This window comes from Nicotiana tabacum, chromosome 23 (genome assembly GCF_000715075.1).
Source record: "Nicotiana tabacum cultivar K326 chromosome 23, ASM71507v2, whole genome shotgun sequence".
In the NCBI taxonomy this organism is placed as follows: domain Eukaryota; kingdom Viridiplantae; phylum Streptophyta; class Magnoliopsida; order Solanales; family Solanaceae; genus Nicotiana; species Nicotiana tabacum.
Window position 1 is genome coordinate 7,445,770 of NC_134102.1, and position 18,217 is coordinate 7,463,986.

General features: G+C 36.7%; 2 protein-coding genes across 2 annotated transcripts; one reads left to right on the top strand and one right to left on the bottom strand.

Annotated features, from left to right (window-relative positions):
• Positions 1 to 1,447: 1,447 nt before the first annotated feature.
• LOC107807043 (transmembrane 9 superfamily member 3) lies at positions 1,448 to 6,486 on the top strand. Its single transcript, XM_016631322.2, has 7 exons — positions 1,448 to 1,920; positions 3,015 to 3,055; positions 3,138 to 3,723; positions 3,833 to 3,970; positions 4,170 to 4,326; positions 5,245 to 5,729; positions 5,935 to 6,486. Exons 1-7 carry the CDS (start codon positions 1,763 to 1,765, stop codon positions 6,152 to 6,154), a joined length of 1,785 nt encoding a protein of 594 aa, XP_016486808.1. The 5' UTR covers positions 1,448 to 1,762; the 3' UTR covers positions 6,155 to 6,486.
• A 2,547-nt stretch (positions 6,487 to 9,033) lies between these two features.
• Positions 9,034 to 15,960, bottom strand: LOC107807042 (pre-mRNA splicing factor SR-like 1). The gene is made up of 5 exons (XM_016631321.2): positions 15,840 to 15,960; positions 13,046 to 13,438; positions 11,919 to 11,999; positions 10,960 to 11,031; positions 9,034 to 10,216 (listed from the first exon to the last, which is right to left on the bottom strand). The coding sequence occupies exons 2-5, from the start codon at positions 13,334 to 13,336 to the stop codon at positions 9,353 to 9,355; spliced, it is 1,308 nt and encodes a 435-aa protein (XP_016486807.2). The 5' UTR covers positions 13,337 to 13,438; positions 15,840 to 15,960; the 3' UTR covers positions 9,034 to 9,352.
• Between the last annotated feature and the right edge of the window lie 2,257 nt (positions 15,961 to 18,217).

Sequence of the window (18,217 nt, forward strand, 5' to 3'; positions counted from 1 at the left end):
TACAATTTAAAAATAAATTTCATACAAATTTAATACAACATACATACTAAAAATAAATTTTATAAAATTAATTGTACAGTATAGAACTTATTTACAACTTATCTGCAATTTCAATACATTATTCTTACCCAGTTAAATACAACTACAATATCATAGAACTTAAATACAATTTTCATACAAATTTTATACATGTCTTTTTCTATGTATTTTATTTATGATTTGTATATATTTTGTATGTGGTGTGTTCTGCTTCTTCTTCTTCTTCTTCTTCGAAGAATTTCAATATGAAAATCTAGCCAAATCAAATCTAATCTTCACCAAGTACCCTCAAAATTTATCGATTAATACCCATATGTTGCTAGCCCGCCATCAGAATGCCAACAAGAAAAGGGGAAGCCTAGAAAAGATCGAAACCTCGGCCATGGAAAAATTGAGATCGATAAAAAATTAATCCCTTTCTTCGCCATTGTTAGAGAAAATTGTGAGCTTTAGAAGAAAAAATCTTGTAGAAAGAGGATTGATTTCAAAGAAAGAAAGATGGAAAAAGTACCGTTTGGGGGATTTACTAAATTAATGGGCTAGAATCAAGAGAGACTCATTTAAAACTATTTTATATATAATTGATAAATTGTATATGACCATTTAATTAAGTTAAAATTTGATGAGGGAAAGTAAATAATTTTGTCCCATTAATATACAATTCTTTTTTATACATGTACATTTTCATCGATTAACAATAATTAATTAATATAGTGGAGCCTTACTTATTCAGAAGATCGAGAGAGTGAATCTCGAAAAATAATGTTAAAATTGAAAGGAAGTGTACGTCTGTCCTAATGAGAAAAATTTGGCTTAGTGAACTTGAAACCTCAATTAAGGTAAAATTTATTAAATTACTAACTTAATTAGATATCCACCAAGTTATAAGAATATAACCCAAGTTGAAATTGTTCATTAACAATTTAGAGTTAAAACTGTTCATTAACAATTAAGATTCAGAGTATGTTTCATACATTTGTGTATATTCATAGAATTTTGTTTGTTGAAAGTTTTTGGAAGAACTTTGAATACTTGTTTGATAAATTTTTTTTTAAGTTATGAAAATTAATTCCAGCAAAGTTTTTCTCTTAAAGATAACAAGTCCATTTTTTTTTCCAAATGTAAACTTTTCAACTTGGAAAATATAGAGAATTCCATCTTCATTTTTCTCACAAAAACTCAAATTTTCTACTGATAAAAAAAACAGAGGAGGATAAATTTTTTTTTTTTTTAACAATTAGCCCGAATAATTAGAATTTACACCGAATAAAGCTTAAATTTCTTCATTCTTAAATTCATTTCACCATAATAATTGGTAACGTAAAACTCAGATATTAACTCAAAAAGACACCGCAATGAAAAAATAAAATACGAATAATAATAAAATAAAATAGAAAACTAAAGTTGAGGAGTCACGTTCTCCTTCCAAACATCCGTTCACAAGTCGACGTTGTTTGTTTGCGCTTGCGCTTCACTCTCTATAGAAGCGCGTGAGGCGGAAAACTGTCCCCCCTAATACTACTACTAAAAAGATCCCTCTCCATATCAACTTCCTCATTTCGTTTCTCTCAGGGAGATCGAGATCTGTCCTCCCCCCCCCCCCCCCCCCCACACACACACACACACCCAACCCCCAACAAATTCTCCATCTAGCAAATTTTCACACACACACAAAGTTGTATTATATAATCACATTGTGATCTCCAGAAAGTTCGTTAGGGAAATGGAGAAGAAGAAAAGGACGATGGCGTGGTACGTCGTCGTTTTGCTGATTGTGAGCTGTGCATCGCCGGTGAGATCGGACGGTTCAGATCACAAGTACAAAGCCGGAGATCCGGTTCCTCTTTATGCTAACAAGGTCGGTCCTTTCCATAATCCCAGGTAATTAATTAATTAATTAATTTAATCGCCGTTAGATGTCTATCTACCTTTTAAAGCTGAATGTACACTGTGTTTTATCGCGCGTGATCCAGCTAGTCGTTATGTGATTTCAAGTTGAATTTTGTGCTGTTGTTTTTGTTGTGCTCGGAAAATTGTCGGTGGATATAAAAATGAAAGATTTTTAATGGCAGATGTGTTTTTGAGTGTATTGATGTGCCGATTTTATGAATTTCTAGCTTGATAGAGATTTCTGTTGAGCTAGCTAATTTAAGTACAATGTAGAAAGAGCTAAGATTTGGTGATATTGGGATCTGGGATTCAGTATAAAATGATGACTGGGTTCACAGAGTCACAGTCAGATATTTATAAATATTTAGTAGGTTTCTTAATTTATGTTGCGCCGAATCTTCAAAATGTTGTCGTACCCGTTTCGGATCCTCCAAAAAGGGAGGATCCGACGTGCACCCAGCCACATTTTAGGAGAGTCCGAGCAACATAGTTCTTAATACATATATACAGGATATGGGCAAAAGCTACTTAGTTTCCACGAACCCATAGGTTATACCGAAGGATCCGCGTCTTGCTGAGACTCCATTCTTGTGTCCGGGCTAAGAAGTAGTTGGTGTACATATACTTAATAGTAAGTTTTTTCGGGAGTTCTTTTTTATTCTAATTAGAGATTTTATGTTCACAATGAATAAGGGTGAGACTTGGAGAGCCTTTACTTTGAGAACTGGTAATTTTCCTTGAAAGACAATTTATTTAGTATTGGAAAGGAATGGACCTGAATAGAGCGAACTGCATGTAGAGGATCCATAGAGCCAACCATAGCTAATTTGAGATTGAGGTCTAGTTGGTTGATTTATTTAACTGAAACTTGGATTGCACCTGTGGAGGCCTGCTACCTCTGACAAGGTTGATTGCATTTTTGATATGCAAGGCGTAGGTAATTTTGATAATCTCCCTCTTATGCTTTTAAAAGTGTCATACTCATCTATGGGCACTGCACTTATGAACAAGTCTCTATTCTGTTTTCATTTTATGATTTTATCTGGTTAATAGCTGATGGCTTGTTCTGTTTTGGATTTCTCCAGTGAAACATACCGGTTCTTCGATCTTCCTTTCTGTGCTCCAGGTATGTAATCATTGTTATGTGGGTTCCCTTTCTTAAGTTACTCTGTACTCTAAGTTTCAACTTACTGAGGAATGTCTTGCAGCCCATGTGAAGGAGAAAAAGGAAGCACTTGGTGAGGTCTTGAATGGTGATCGATTGGTCAGTGCCCCTTACAAGCTTGACTTTATGTACGACAAGGACTCAGAAATAGTTTGCAAGAAGAAGTTGTCGAAGGAAGAAGTTGCTCAATTCCGCAGTGCTGTTGCTAAAGACTACTACTTCCAAATGTATTATGATGACTTGCCCATTTGGGGTTTCTTAGGGAAAGTTGACAAGGAAGGAAAATCTGACCCCAGCGAGTACAAATATTACCTGTTTAAACATCTTCATTTTGAGATCTTTTACAACAATGATCGTGTGATTGAGATCAATGCACGAACTGATCCTAATGCCCTGGTAGATATCACAGAGGATAAGGAGGTCGATGTTGACTTCATGTACTCTGTAAAATGGAAAGAGACAAAAACACCTTTTGATAAGAGGATGGAGAAGTACTCACAGTCTTCATCGTTGCCGCATCACCTGGAAATTCATTGGTTCTCAATTATCAATTCCTGTGTGACAGTTCTTCTCTTAACTGGTTTTCTTGCCACAATTCTTATGCGGGTCCTTAAGAATGACTTTGTCAAGTATGTAGTCATTTGGTTAATTTGTTTGGTTTATGTACTTTTGTTGGTCTTTCAAGATAAAGTTTGTCTTAGTCTTTGGCTCAAATACTATTCATCTTTACTTTTAAAGGTATGCACATGATGAGGAGGCAGCTGATGATCAAGAAGAAACTGGGTGGAAATACATCCATGGTGATGTGTTTAGGTACCCAAATTACAAATCCGTGTTGGCTGCAGCACTTGGTAGTGGTACCCAGCTATTCACATTGTAAGTATTTGCTCTGAAATCTAAATAGGATATTTAAAAGGTTCTTTGAATGTGTATTTTCTCTGTATTTACATAAAAAAAATATTTTATGAATTGTTTTATTGGTCAACTAGCTCAATCTGGCAGCTTTCGACTAGGCATTTAGGTAATTTGTTGTCTCAAGCGGCCCTTTCTAACACTTTTCCCTTTCCATTCCTAGGACAATCTTTATTTTCCTTCTCTCCCTTGTTGGTGTTTTCTATCCATACAACCGCGGAGCTTTATTCACGGCATTGGTCGTCATATATGCTCTCACCTCTGGAATTGCAGGCTATACAGCTTCCTCTTTCTATTGCCAGCTAGAAGGGACAAACTGGGTTCGTTTTCATGTCTCTTTTATACTATTGCTTTTCCATCTGAATATAGTTTGAGAATTTTATCTGGTGCACTAACTTTAAGTCCCTAATTCCAACTATATGCTTATTTTCATCCCAAAACAACGGTAAAAGCTTTGAGTTTTTTTCGATCGTACTTTCATGCCATTGAATTATTTTATCAATCCTTTTCTTAGGAAAACCGAAAAATTGAAGATTTATATGTAGCAAGTCAAGTCATTTGTTTGCTGAAAGCACCTACCCTAATGCCATAACTTTGACCCTCTATATTAAGGGTTAGAGGATTCATCTGTTATTATCCCATTGCTCTTTTTCTAAGCAAAGGAAGTAACAGAACTTGGTTACTAAAGCATCTTGTTCAAGCAGGCAAAACAAGTTGAACATAGAGTTTTGTATCCTTGATTTAGGCGTGTGATGTTTTACTTATTCCTTCTGGACAGAACATTAAGGAAGCTGTGTTGTTATTTAGAGAAGCAGTGTATCTTCATTCTATCATGTAATTCACTTCATCTTGTATGGGTTACACTTGGTCACGGCTAAGGGATATTACATGTTATTAGAGAAGTATTCATATCAGAGCCAGTGGCTGGCAAGTTCCATTATTTTTTGGTTTGTGTATGCCATCAAATAACCATGTCTCGGTGTTTGTTTTTCACTTCATCTTTTACAAGGAGTTACACTTGGTCACGTCCGAGAGATATTACATGTTATTAGAGAAGTATTCATACCAGATCCTGTGGCTGGAAAGTTCCATATCATTCTTTTCTGGGTTTGTGTATGCCATGAAATAACCGTGGCTCTGTGTTTGTTTAGTTCTTTGTTGCCTATCCAATGAAACAAAGCTGAAAATGAAAGTGAGTACGGCAAACTTAATCATTAGATTTCTTTTCATCCCTGCAGGTCAGGAATTTGTTATTGACTGGAGGCTTGTTTTGTGGACCTCTGTTTCTTACATTCTGTTTCCTTAACAGCGTAGCAATTGCATACAGTGCCACTGCTGCACTGCCTTTTGGAACTATTGTGGTCATCTTTCTAATATGGGCTCTTGTAACGTCACCTTTGCTTGTACTGGGAGGGATAGCTGGAAAGAACAGCAAGGCTGAATTCCAAGCTCCTTGTCGAACCACGAAATACCCAAGAGAGATCCCACCATTACCTTGGTACCGCGGAACCCTACCTCAGATGGCAATGGCTGGATTTTTGCCTTTCAGCGCCATATATATCGAACTTTACTATATATTTGCAAGTGTTTGGGGTCACAGGATCTACACAATATACAGCATTTTATTTATAGTCTTCATTATTCTTATAATTGTCACTGCTTTCATAACTGTGGCGTTGACATACTTTCAACTCGCTGCTGAAGATCATGAATGGTGGTGGAGGTATGTTTGTTCATTTACTGGTATTGCTATTCAGTGATCTTTCTTTTGGAATAATTTATGCATCTACCAATTTGGTTCGTCGTCTTTGTAAGCAAAGAAATAGCATTGAGAATCTTTTTGCAATATGTTACTTTGATGTTCTTTAACAGCATGATACATTCAGATGAACATTTGAAGTACTAATTGTATATGTTGCTCTGAACAGGGCTTTCCTTTGTGGTGGATCAACTGGACTCTTCATCTACGGCTACTGCTTGTATTACTATTATGCCCGTTCTGATATGTCCGGCTTCATGCAAACCTCATTCTTCTTTGGATACATGGCTTGCATCTGCTATGGTTTCTTTCTCATGCTCGGGACTGTGGGTTTCCGCGCAGCCCTATTTTTTGTCCGTCACATATACCGGTCAATCAAGTGCGAGTAGGATGCTGGTGGGATGGTCTTCTGTTTTACAGAATCCTTTACAGATCTGGTATTCAAGAAGACCATGTAGGATGGTAGGATGTCTTGAGATGAAGCATGAATTATCTTACGCCGGAAATTTTAAGAACTTTTTGCCATTTTTCATTTACAGCTCAACAGTTTATATCGATTAGTAGATTTAGAGTTTCCTCATTCCATATTCTAATCCTTCCAACACATTATCCTAGTCTGTCTAGTATTCCTTTTACTGCATTGGGCAAACTTTGAGCTATAATTGTACTGGTCCCAAGCTTCAAAAGAATGTATGAAATGAGCCATTCACTCGTTGAGCAATGTCCAATTTGCTTGACTCTTGATTCCAACTTCAGTATTTAGCTAAAGAGTTAACAATATATGGGAAAAGAAAAGACTACTCAAATATGGTATCTTAAACTTTTGTTTTTTGCTTTTTCGGTTTTTGATACTTGAACATTTTCCCTTATTTTATTATATGTTGTTCTGAACTCATATCATTATAATAACTTACTTCTATAGTATGCTTATGATCCCTTCTATAGAAGCTTGCACTAAACTTCTCGCTATGCGAGGGGTCTGTGAAAAGGTCGGACCATTAAGGTTTATTCTATGCAGTCTTACCCTGCATTTTTGCAAGAGGTTGTTTTCACAGCTCAAACTCGTGACCGCCTGATTACATGGCAGCCAGTGGCGAAGCCAGGAAATTCAACAAGGATGTTCAAACCTTTGCCAGTGGGTTATGTAAGGGTGTTCAAAGCCTATTTTTAATCAATAACAAGTAATATTTTACCTTATACGGAATATAATTTTCCTGCGAAGGATGGTCAGTTAACCACCCTTGGTTGCACGTAGCTTCGCCTCTGATGGCAGCAACTTTACTAGTTACACCAAGGTTCCCCTTCACTCCTATGGCGTATTATCTTATATATTATTCTTTTACTTCAATTTTTAGTTTTGTGTTCGCATTGTGAGTATGCATAGCGGTCTGTTACCATCGTTGCCAGTTAGGGTATGCAACCACACAGTGTGAATCACTAGTTCGATCACAATAGTCGAGCACCACCACTATCAACTCGAGTTCATATTAACAAGGGTGCGGTCGCAGCGGTCTGACACCACCCTTATCAGCTAGAGATTGCACCCAACTGAAGATCTGTGACTGACTGATATTGCCCATCACCAGTATCATAACGACGTTCTGACACCATACCTGTCAATTAAAGATCTCTGATAAGGCTGCACTATGCCAACTGCCAAGGAGCATATCTCAAAATTTGTTCAATCATCTCAACTTATATTCTTGCTTCTAAAAGCTATTCTTTTGTAACTTTATATACAAGATTCTTATAACTTAAGTAAGAACTCATTACGCATATCTCTCACACATGGCTTTCTATATCTTTCAATTGGAATGACAGAAGCTTACATATAACATGTTCTTTCAAAGTTCAACACGGTAGTAAATTCATGATTTAACTTGGTAAACTTCTTAATGGAAATGATGTGATAAATCAATGTGCTGTAAGTAATTTAAACCCATTTAACAAGTACGGACTACAGAGGTCATATAATGGGAAAAACTTCATATCTCTCTGTGTTTTGAACCCATAATGAAACTTACAAAATATAATGATTCCATAATCTTCAAAATATATTGAAACTTAATTTAAGCTTGGACTAAAAGTTAGTTCTGTTCCTTTGGCTTAGTAGTGAGCTCTCTCCCTTTTCTTCCCCCAAACCGCCCCAATTTCAAAATACAAGCGTATGATGTTTCTTGGCTTGATCTTGCCTTCGCTCCTTAAAGGTCTCTTAACATATGTATTTAGTTTTGTATGTTAATCTGGTTTCTATGGTGTACCGAAAAAATGAAACAGTACGTAACAAGTAATACTATCCCATAACCAGAGGTCTCGGGTTCGAGCTTTGCAATAGAGAAATTCTGGTAAGAAACGTCTTCCCCTTGGTGGGCCTTACATGACGTGAATCCAGATTTGTCAATACAAGTATCGGAAACCGGGTAAGAAATGCCAAATTAAAAAAAATATCGCAATATTATCATTGTAATATAGTGGAGTACAAATGTCCGGTAATGAAGTTAGAAGTTTCCGGCTTGCTTTCTCTCTTCTCTTGCAGTTGGCAGTCTCAGTCAACCTTGTTCCGGGGCTAAAAAAAAAAGGACGAAGTAATTTCGTATATAAAGATATGGGTTTCCGGGTTTAGATCGAAATTACATCCCCGAAAACCTGGGCTGGAGTATTAGACTTGTTCTGCTTCGATAGAGGCACTGTAACCGTAAGTGGAATAACAATCATTCGGCCGCCGAATGATTGTTATTCCACTTACGGTTACAGTGCCTCTATCGAAGCAGAACAAGTCTAATACTCCAGCCCAGGTTTTCGGGGATGTAATTTCGATCTAAACCCGGAAACCCATATCTTTATATACGAAAGGACGAAGAGCTTTCGCAAAAATTCTAAACTTTTAACACTTTTAAGAATATAGATTTCCACCCACCCAGCCATTGAGTTGATAAAGGGTACTGTTAAATAGAAAATGAGGTTACTCGAAAGGAGTTGGTTACATATTCTCCTCCTTTTCCTTGTCTGTGCGTGGGTTTAGAAGATGTTTTGGGAAGAGCGGCTAATGAATAGTGGAAACTCAGTAATCAATCCCAAATGGAAGTGAACTGTTCATATTTGCCAAAAAATGAAGAAAAATGAACCAGAACGAACAAAACTAAAAGAAATGAAGGAAAACCGAGACTATAATTGCACTCAACCCCATCAGCAACTTGTCTTCAATCTATTGCAAGTCAGAAAGTGGAATAAGCAAAGCATAGAACATAGCATATCCTGCGATCATCAGTCAGAATAAGTTTTCCGATCGTGTTAATTAGTTGAGTTAGCTCCATCTGTCTAACATAGTAATAATGTTTGAACGACAAAGGGACATTTGAAATCCATCCATTAATGTAACTTACGTTTAAATAGTAAAGGAAATCTAGCTTACACGCAGCTTTACTCAACTGCACAATCATGATACAACATGTCCTCGCTGTAGCTACTAGTTGCATATTCCCCTTTGACAAAAGTCTAGCCGACAACGTGCTCTTTTGTGCAGGTAATAGAGAGAGAGAGTACTCTCTTTTCACGATGGGAAAAAGAGTCTATGTAAATGCGACCAACTACCTCCATGAACCACCAAGTCTGATAACCTCCTCCGTACTTGTATCCCTATTTGGAGCTCTCTCGCCGCCTACGTTCTCCTTTTGATTGCCTAAGTCACCATATAGATCTTTAAGCTTGGCAAGATTGCTAGATGCAGCCTTCTTCTCCTTGCTTTCATCTCTAGGTGGAGTTCGCTGTTGATCAAGACTGGTCCCTTGATCATGCAAACTTCGGCTGTGGCTTCGACTCCTACTCCGGCTCCTGCTCCTCTCATAGTCTCTTCTGCTTCTCTCTCTTGAACTTCGATCATAATCATACCTCCTGTCTCTATCCCTTCCCCGATCTCTGTCATAATCATACCTCCTGTCTCTATCCCTTTCACGATCTCTCTCATAATCATACCTCTTATCTCTATCCCGATCCCTGCCCCTCTCCCTTTCTCTTTCCTGGTCCCGGTCCCTATATCGATCCCTATCCCTATCACGGTCTCTGTCCCTAGGCCTTTCCTTCTCCCTCTCTCTGTCTCGGCCCCTGTCCCTTTCGGAATTCTCTCGGTCAGATATATCACGACTTTGACTCCGGCGGATGCTGGGGGACCGTCTTGAATCATCTGCACCATCCTTATCATAGGGTGGTGGTGCGATTGTACGTCGGATGGGAGATGAATCTCTAGTTGATGCACGATGAGGTGCACGCTGACCAAAAGACACTGAGAGGGAAGCTTTGACAGAAGGTGGCCGACGGGAGGTTTCCTCAGATCCACGACTAGAGTCCCCGATCGAACCAGAGAGTTTGGTCGGCAGATTCATTTTTTCGAGATTGGCAACTGCTGTCCGCATAACAGGAACAGGAATCCGGGGTAATAGTGTGTCAAAATAATACTGCAATGAAAAAGAATGTGCAAGTGAATCATGGGAACAGGTTTGACATACACTAATAGCATTATCCAAGTGTCAGGTAATTGCACATGAATAGGAATTGAAAACCCTGATCCACCAAAGCATACTTCTTGCCTCCTCCCTCCCAGTTGAGGCTCACTTACTAGCAAGTCATGTCCTAATAAGTGATGGCATAAATGTGAAGCTCCAGAACTCATCTAAACATTAGTGAAGCGCCCATACATGCTGTGACAAATGAGAGATCTTCCGATGAAGGGTCAGTTCGAACATCTGAGTTACACCCCTCGAGATTCAATAAACATCAAAATTGGAAGATGTAGACTGCAGCAATCCAAGGCCAAAGAAACAATAACACGAAAGTACGACTCAGATGTTTTTTTAACAGAAATGTCTTTTTATCAAGTCTAAGCACATAATTGCAGCCATGGAAACAGTTAAGGGCAAAACTATCACAGAGTTGTCTTTTCATTCAGCTGTTAAAAGATCACATATTCCGGAGCAGAGTTCAAAGAATTATCCTGTGTCAAGATCCTTTATATCAACAGCTTCACTATTGACTAAGCAACGACCAGGATGTTCTACTTTGCAAACTTAGCAAACAAAATCAGAGCAAAATAGAAATGCAAGAGAAGAGCATCCATTAGAAACATCATGAGTATATATCTATTGCACCACTGTGCTAAAACATTCTCCACGAAAGGTCGGGTTTAGAGGTGGCACCTTACCTGTCCGAGAAATAAGTCACGCACATATACGCCCATTGTGGTCATTCGGCCACTGGATCCAGGAGAGAATTCCTGAAATAAATAGTTAATAATCAGAATGAGCCCTAAAAATCAACTCCCATCATGAAGATAAACATCATAGGTGAACAAACTAAAGACATAATGGTCCTGTTTTCTGAGATGCTGCTTAAACTACTGAAAAGAATCTCACTGCTTCAAAACCCCAGTTTGCAGAAGAAGAAAAAAAGGAACAGGAGATGGAATGTAAAAAAGTAGGTAAAATCTCAGAAGTGTACCACCATATAAATATTAAAATCAGTTCACCTGCAAAAAAAAATCATGTCCACGCACCTTCAAGCAAGAGTGGTCCTTGCATCCTAAGGCATAAGGAGTGAGAATCATAGCATAAAGTATGCACAGATCATGTAATACTTACGACACACAATCAAGATCAATATCTCAGAAGCAGAGCTGAGAACATGGTTTTAGGCATACTAAAAGAGAGAGAAAGATAGACAGTTCTACACTAAAACTATTGGAAAGTGAGCTCTTGTAATAGAAATAGTTAACTGGTGATTCGAAGGAGACCATTCAGATAAAAAAAAATGCTGATTGAAAACATATCGATCAGCTAGTTTAAAATGAATGAAAGCAGAGAGGAAAAGCATTATCGAGAGGAGGGGCAGGAAATTAACTATAGAGGCAATATTTTGAGCGGATTGACGAAACAAGAGAACAGTAACAAATGATTGCATTTCTCCTTCAAACACTATATTCCATGAAATTGATGAAAATAGTCAAAGTTGCAGACAGATCTATAACATGGAAATGATCAGGATTGATAGACTTCTTGTTTGTATGCAAAATGTCAGAATCTTAATAGAATGCTCAAATGCAGCATTTCAATCCAAAATAACACAATAGAATAATCTACTTCAGGTAGAGCACTTCATTTTTACCTCATCATCTTTGAGATAAGGCTCATACCAAGCCCATAATGTCTTAAAATCAGCAAGATATCTCAGATAAAGGAACCCAACCTGCCAAAAAAAATTACAAGCATTAAATCCATTGGCAAGAGGCTCAAGAATGTAAGTACAACAATGTCAGAAAACAAAAGCACATGAATTTGGAGAATCAGAGACAAGGTTTAATTGGGGATGCAACTGAATTCTCTATTCATACATGTGCTACTTTCAATAGGTAATGAAAGGAACTACTGTGGCATTAGATGGAATTCCGAAAGCCTCATTTTGATTCATTACTTGGTGAAGCAGTGAAGGTGATGGCAAGCAAGTGGAGGATTTGGTTCCAGTTTGCTTAAATTTTAAGCATCAGCAACTACAAAAAGTAATTTTGTTAGCTTTATGCAGGCAGCATTATGCAGAGAAAAATATAGAGAGGGAAAAGCACGACATAACCTGGCTGCTAAAGAAAAAAACTCGGTACGCCTCATTCGTCACTAAAGACTGCCTCTTCAGGGGTGAAGTGGATCAAGTCTGCCTAGAAACTTTCTTATAACACATAATCTAACTACTGATTGTCTATTAACAATTATTGGAAGAGTAGAAATAATGTTCCTTTTCCCTTCTGCTTTTGGAAACACATGAAACACTCCACGGATGACTTCCACTCCTTCACTTCCAAATAGAAACCTTTTAATAGAAAATACTATTAGAGGCAGTTAAAGCTGCGGATTAGGGTTCTCATCTTATCCAAATCCATTCATCATTTTTGACTCTACTATGGAACCTCCTTTTGACACAATAGCAGAGCGAATTAGACCGACTTCCAAGCCAACCGACAGCATCGAAAACTCTCAACTTCCTTTAATGGTTTTAAATTCTTTTCCAATCAAAACTTAAAAAGGAAAGAAGGTTTTTAAGGGAAAAAGGTACGCACACTACTAATCTACTAGTAGTAAACAAGCATGATCATCAGCTGAAAACAAAAGGAAACATCTCCTAGATATCTATACAAAAATCTTTAGGTAATCACAGACAGTACATTGCGAAAAAGAAACAATTCATAGCTAAGAAAGCAACAAATCTAATAGATAAAGTGTAAGATACAGAACACCACTTACAGCTCTAATGTAAGGAGAATCTGGATGCTTTAACAGGCCATGCATTTGCTTGACAGTAAGTTTCATCGTAAAGAACTTGTAGAGAAGGCAGAAGGCTGTTGAAGGACCACGACAGTTGCCAGTCATCCATGGTTCCACATGGTCAACTTGATTATAAATTTCATCAATCACTTCGTGATAAGTTTTCAGGCGCAATAGGTCTCTGAAATAATCAGAAGAAAGAATGTTCATGCACAGAACCTTCTCCAGCAATTGGTCGATCGGTCTCCCAGAAGTCTTAATCTCAGCCATGCCCTTAGTGATGTAGGCACCAAAGTGTTATCTTTTCCTCCCTTTGCTTGGCCAACAATAAAAAATGATATTGGAAAGATTAAGGTTCAGATACTAGGTTACCTGTCACAGAAAATAATGAATAAGTTACATAACATAGTGAACTAAAACTTGCAAAAATGTACACTAATATAATCACATTTCAGCTAATACAACCATCCCATGTTTGAAAAACTAAATGATCATTACTGCTTGGCACATTCACACAATCAATCAACTAAGTGTCGATCCAACTTAATTGTGACCATATGAATCCTCTTTATTCATTCAGCTCTATTGAGGTCCATTTCATCTCAATAGTAAATACTCTGGCAGCTTTTCCAAGAACATGAAAGGTGATAAATGGACCATATCTAAGACTACTGCAAATCTGCTTACTTGCTGGAGTTTCTCTGAAGAATTGAGTGGACAGAAAAAATGGTGGACGATTATCCCAGCTTGCATTTGGTGGACTACACGGAGGGAAAGAAACTTGAGGTGTTTTGAAGGAACAAGCAGCCTTATTCAGAAGATAAAGATGAGTTGTTTACTGCTGTTTCACTGTTGGTGTAAGGAAGAATTTTTAGATGATGCAGATTCTTTGATAGATATTATGGAGTCCTTGTAAGAAGAACAAGGATACAATTCTCTGTTGTTGTTTTTTTTTGAATTGTAAATACGGCTACTAGCACAGCCTTTGTGCTAAATATTTATAAGCTTGTTTCCTTTATAAGAAAAAATTCATCTATCAAGGCAAATTGTGAGTTCTCAAAGCTAAAAGGCCTCTAAAACAGACACTTGCAAATATACAACACACAAGTAAAAAAAAACACTCTTGACAAACATCAGACTTAATGCAAGTATACCAGTGCTTCTCACCACATCAATAAATTATTACTTTATTGCTGTTTGGGATCCACTACTTCTTCATCCCGAAGGAGACTAGCCTTATTTTTTTTTATAAGGTCCCGAGGGAAACTAGCCTTATAACTTCCCATTGGGTGAGATTTGCACCTAATCCACCCATCCACTCAAATACGACATTCAACTAACTCGCACTAGTAGACTCCTATTGTATTGGAATTAAGCACCCATCTTTTTACTGTTGTCAACAGTTTTCTTCCTAGTTCAATTTTTCTATATTAAAACATTTCTTTTCGTAAGCGTCAAAAAGACCGTTCTTCAAACCATCTCTGATGCCATTGAGGGGCATGAGAAGGCTACGAAAATCACAGACCAGATGATAACACATATTCCTCATTAAATCATTTCTCTGTCATTTCTTATGCAAAAACAGGAGGGGGGGGGGGGAACAAGTGTCAAAAAGTAACCTATATTTACATCTAACTCCACTCTTATTCCTGATTCATCGGACCAAAATACACGCTCCATCTCATAGAAACTATATAAATGAAAACACCACCTAAAATACAACTAGCTCGAGAAAACCAAACAAAAAGTAAGCATCAAAACATTGAACTGAACCAAACAAATCCACCACCAAACTTTTCAGGTAGTTTTCCACATCAATAAGACTCAAATTAAGGATTCAAATCATATACTTGAATTCAAAGTAAAACAGGAAAACAGATTTCTTCTTTACTGCAAACTTCACAGATTTTTTTTTAAAAAAAAAACTAATCTTTCAAACTCCACTTCTTCCGCCTAATTCACAAGACCAAAATACACCCTCCAGCTCATAGAAACTATACAAAAGAAATTACCAACAAAAACACCACTAGGTCGAGGAAAACAAATAAAAAGGGGATTTCAGTTATATACACTAACAGTGCATAAAAAAAAAATTGCACCATCAGTCTAATTTAACATGTTATGACAAGTTACTTACCATTTTATGCTAGTTTATCAACCAATGCTTATTAATAGAATTACCTACAATTACCTTTTAACTGACATGATTGAAAAAATATTTTTTACTGTCAATGCAAAAAACTTAAACTCAAAAGGGGTTCAAGTTATACACTAACAGTGTAAAGAAACTTTTACACCATCAATATAAATTAACAAGTTATAACAAGCTACTTACCATTTATGCTTACTTTATCAATCAATACTTGTTAACAGAATTACCTGCAATTACCTTTTAACTAACCTGATTGGGTAAATATATTTTACACCGTGAGTGCAAAAAACTTAAACTCATAAATTCCTTTACTGAAGCTTAAAATACACGTTCAAAACATACTTAAATTCAAGAAATAAGTTTAAAAAGGGGGAAAATGATACCTTTTTGCAAATTAAACGAAAGGAACGAAAGTTCTCCCAAAATTGTACAATTACTACCGTCAAACAAAGCTTAAAATTTATAAGTTAGAGAACACTAGGAAGCAGCTAAATTATAGACCTAACTCTACAACAAATATTCAGAAACCCTAGATTGCGATTGAAAGTAAAATCGAGAAGATTTTAATGCTTTTAAGCTGAGACAATCAATTAACATACTGCTAAATTGAATAACTTTTACCTTTTTTTGCGTTGTTGAGCAGAGAAATCGATGCAGAGCAATAATGGAAAATTGACGAGGTATAGAGAAGAGGAGGAGAAAAGAAGCGGGGGGTCGAGGGGTATACGAACTATTGATAAAGTCAGTAATGGGCTTTTGAGAAGTCCAATTGACAGAGTTTTGGACTGAGTAGTTAATGGGCTTCCTACTCAGTATAGCCCAGTTCTCTTGGAAAGAATTTAGGGTATTATTACTTTTAGACGGCGCCAAAAACTATTTACTGATAGCCGAAAAAATATATAAAACTTGTATAATTTTTGTATATAACATAAATATATATATATATATACAAAAAATATACAAATTTTATATATTTTTTCGGCTATTATTTTTACAGTGGCTATATAGTGTCATTTTTCCAAAGAATTTGGGCAAAATATAAAATTGACCGATCAGCCGAAACTAATTGCATTCGCTGGCCAAAAAATATATAACATATATGTATATAATACATATATATACAAAAATTATACGTTTCATCGACTATTATTTTCGAAAACGACTGAAATATACATTTCCCAATGAATTTCTATCAGAACATTTTTCTTGTTGCTTTCATAGAAGAAACAAAAAGCATTTAGGAATTAAGAGATAGAACTCCTGATTACATTATGTGATATACTATGTTGAAATTAGGGGTGTACATGGACCGGGTTAGTTCGGTTTTTATCAAGATCAAACCAAACTAACTATATCGGTTTGGATTGATTCGATTTTGTTAGTTTTTCGGGTTTTTCGGAGTTTTTTTGTTACATGAATATTATTTCAATCTTACTTCGTTAAAGTTATAGATAAAGTTTTGATAAGTAAATATATGCTTAGTAAAAACTGAAAAAACTGACAAACATATGATCTATTAAAATATTCTTATGAGAGAATTTTTTTAGTAACACATGATAGTTATTTTCTTAGTCGTCTAACGATGATTTTTTGTTGATATACGCTTTCAAGGTTAACCAAATTTAATAATTAAATATAATATCAATATAAAACCTAAATAATGATATGTTCTATTTAATTTTAAAATTATCGAACTACCATTTCAAATTCAAAAAAAGGTATAAGAATTTAATAGTTCTTGACATATGAATATGAAATAACAAAGATATTGACGCATTTCAATAACACTTGATAAGAAAGTGATGATACAACCCATTATTTAACATAAATAAAAATTGATACACTTCATAGTTCTATTAAATATTGCATCACATGAGAGCATCCCAAATATTTCTGAACATTTTCTAAAGAAAATTCTATATAAAATCTTAAAAGTATATATACAACAACAACCCAGTAAAATCCCACTAATGGGGTCTGGGGAGGGTAGTGTGTACGCAGACCTTACCCCTACCCTGAAGGAGTAGAGAGGTTATTTCCGAAAGACCCTCAACTAAAAAAAATAAAAAGATAAAAGGACAAAAAGGAGATAATATTAGTATTACAACAACAATCATAGGAAAAATAGGAACACCATGAAATCCAGAAGAAATATGCAAAGTAAAGGGAGACAATATTAGTATCACCACAACAATCATAATAAAAATAGAAATATCATGAAATCTAGAAGAAAGATGCAAAGCAAAAGCGATAGCTAGTAAATAGGACCTGCACTGAAAAGCGAAATAGTAAGACACAACATTGCCACTAGCTATCTTAGACAAAAACCCTACATGGCTAGTCCCACAATGGTATGAAGTAAGGCACAACTCAACTACCTCCTAACCTACAATCCTAATACTCGACCTCCACATCTTCCTATCAAGTGTCATGTCCTTGGAAATCTGGAGCCTCGCCATATCCTGCCTGATCACCTCTCCCTAATAATTCTTAGGTCACCCTCTACCTCTTCTCGTGCCCTCCACAACCAACCATTCACACCTCCATACCAGAGCATCTGGGCTTCTCCTCTGAATATGTCCGAACCATCTAAGCCTCGTTTTTCGCATTTTGTCATCAACGGGAGCAACGTGCACCTTCTCCCGAATATCATAATTCCTAATCTTATCTATCCTAGTGTGCCCGCACATCCACCGCAACATCCTCATTTCTGCTACTTTCATCTTCTGGATATGTGAGTTTTTAACGGGCCAACACTCAGCCCCATACATCATGGCCGGTCTAACCACCGCTTTATAGAACTTACCTTTGAGTATCGGTGATACTCTCTTGTCACACAGGACTGCAGATGCTAACCTCCACTTCATCCATCATACCCCAATACGGTGTGTGACATCCTCGCCGATCTCCCCTCCCCCCTGGATAACCAAACCAAGGTACTTGAAGCTGTCTTTACTCGGGATGACCTGCGAATCAAGCCTCACATTCACGCCCACTTC

Coding starts and splice junctions, on each gene's coding strand:
- LOC107807043 (XM_016631322.2), top strand. CDS start 1,763: ATGGAGAAGAAGAAAAGGACGATGGCGTGGTACGTCGTCGTTTTGCTG. Junction 3,724..3,832: donor CTTAAGAATGACTTTGTCAA/GTATGTAGTCAT, acceptor TTACTTTTAAAG/GTATGCACATGATGAGGAGG. Junction 4,327..5,244: donor AGCTAGAAGGGACAAACTGG/GTTCGTTTTCAT, acceptor TCATCCCTGCAG/GTCAGGAATTTGTTATTGAC.
- LOC107807042 (XM_016631321.2), bottom strand. CDS start 13,336: ATGGCTGAGATTAAGACTTCTGGGAGACCGATCGACCAATTGCTGGAG. Junction 11,032..11,918: donor CTTATCTCAAAGATGATGAG/GTAAAAATGAAG, acceptor TATTTATTTCAG/GAATTCTCTCCTGGATCCAG. Junction 10,217..10,959: donor GTGACTTATTTCTCGGACAG/GTAAGGTGCCAC, acceptor TTTTCATTGCAG/TATTATTTTGACACACTATT.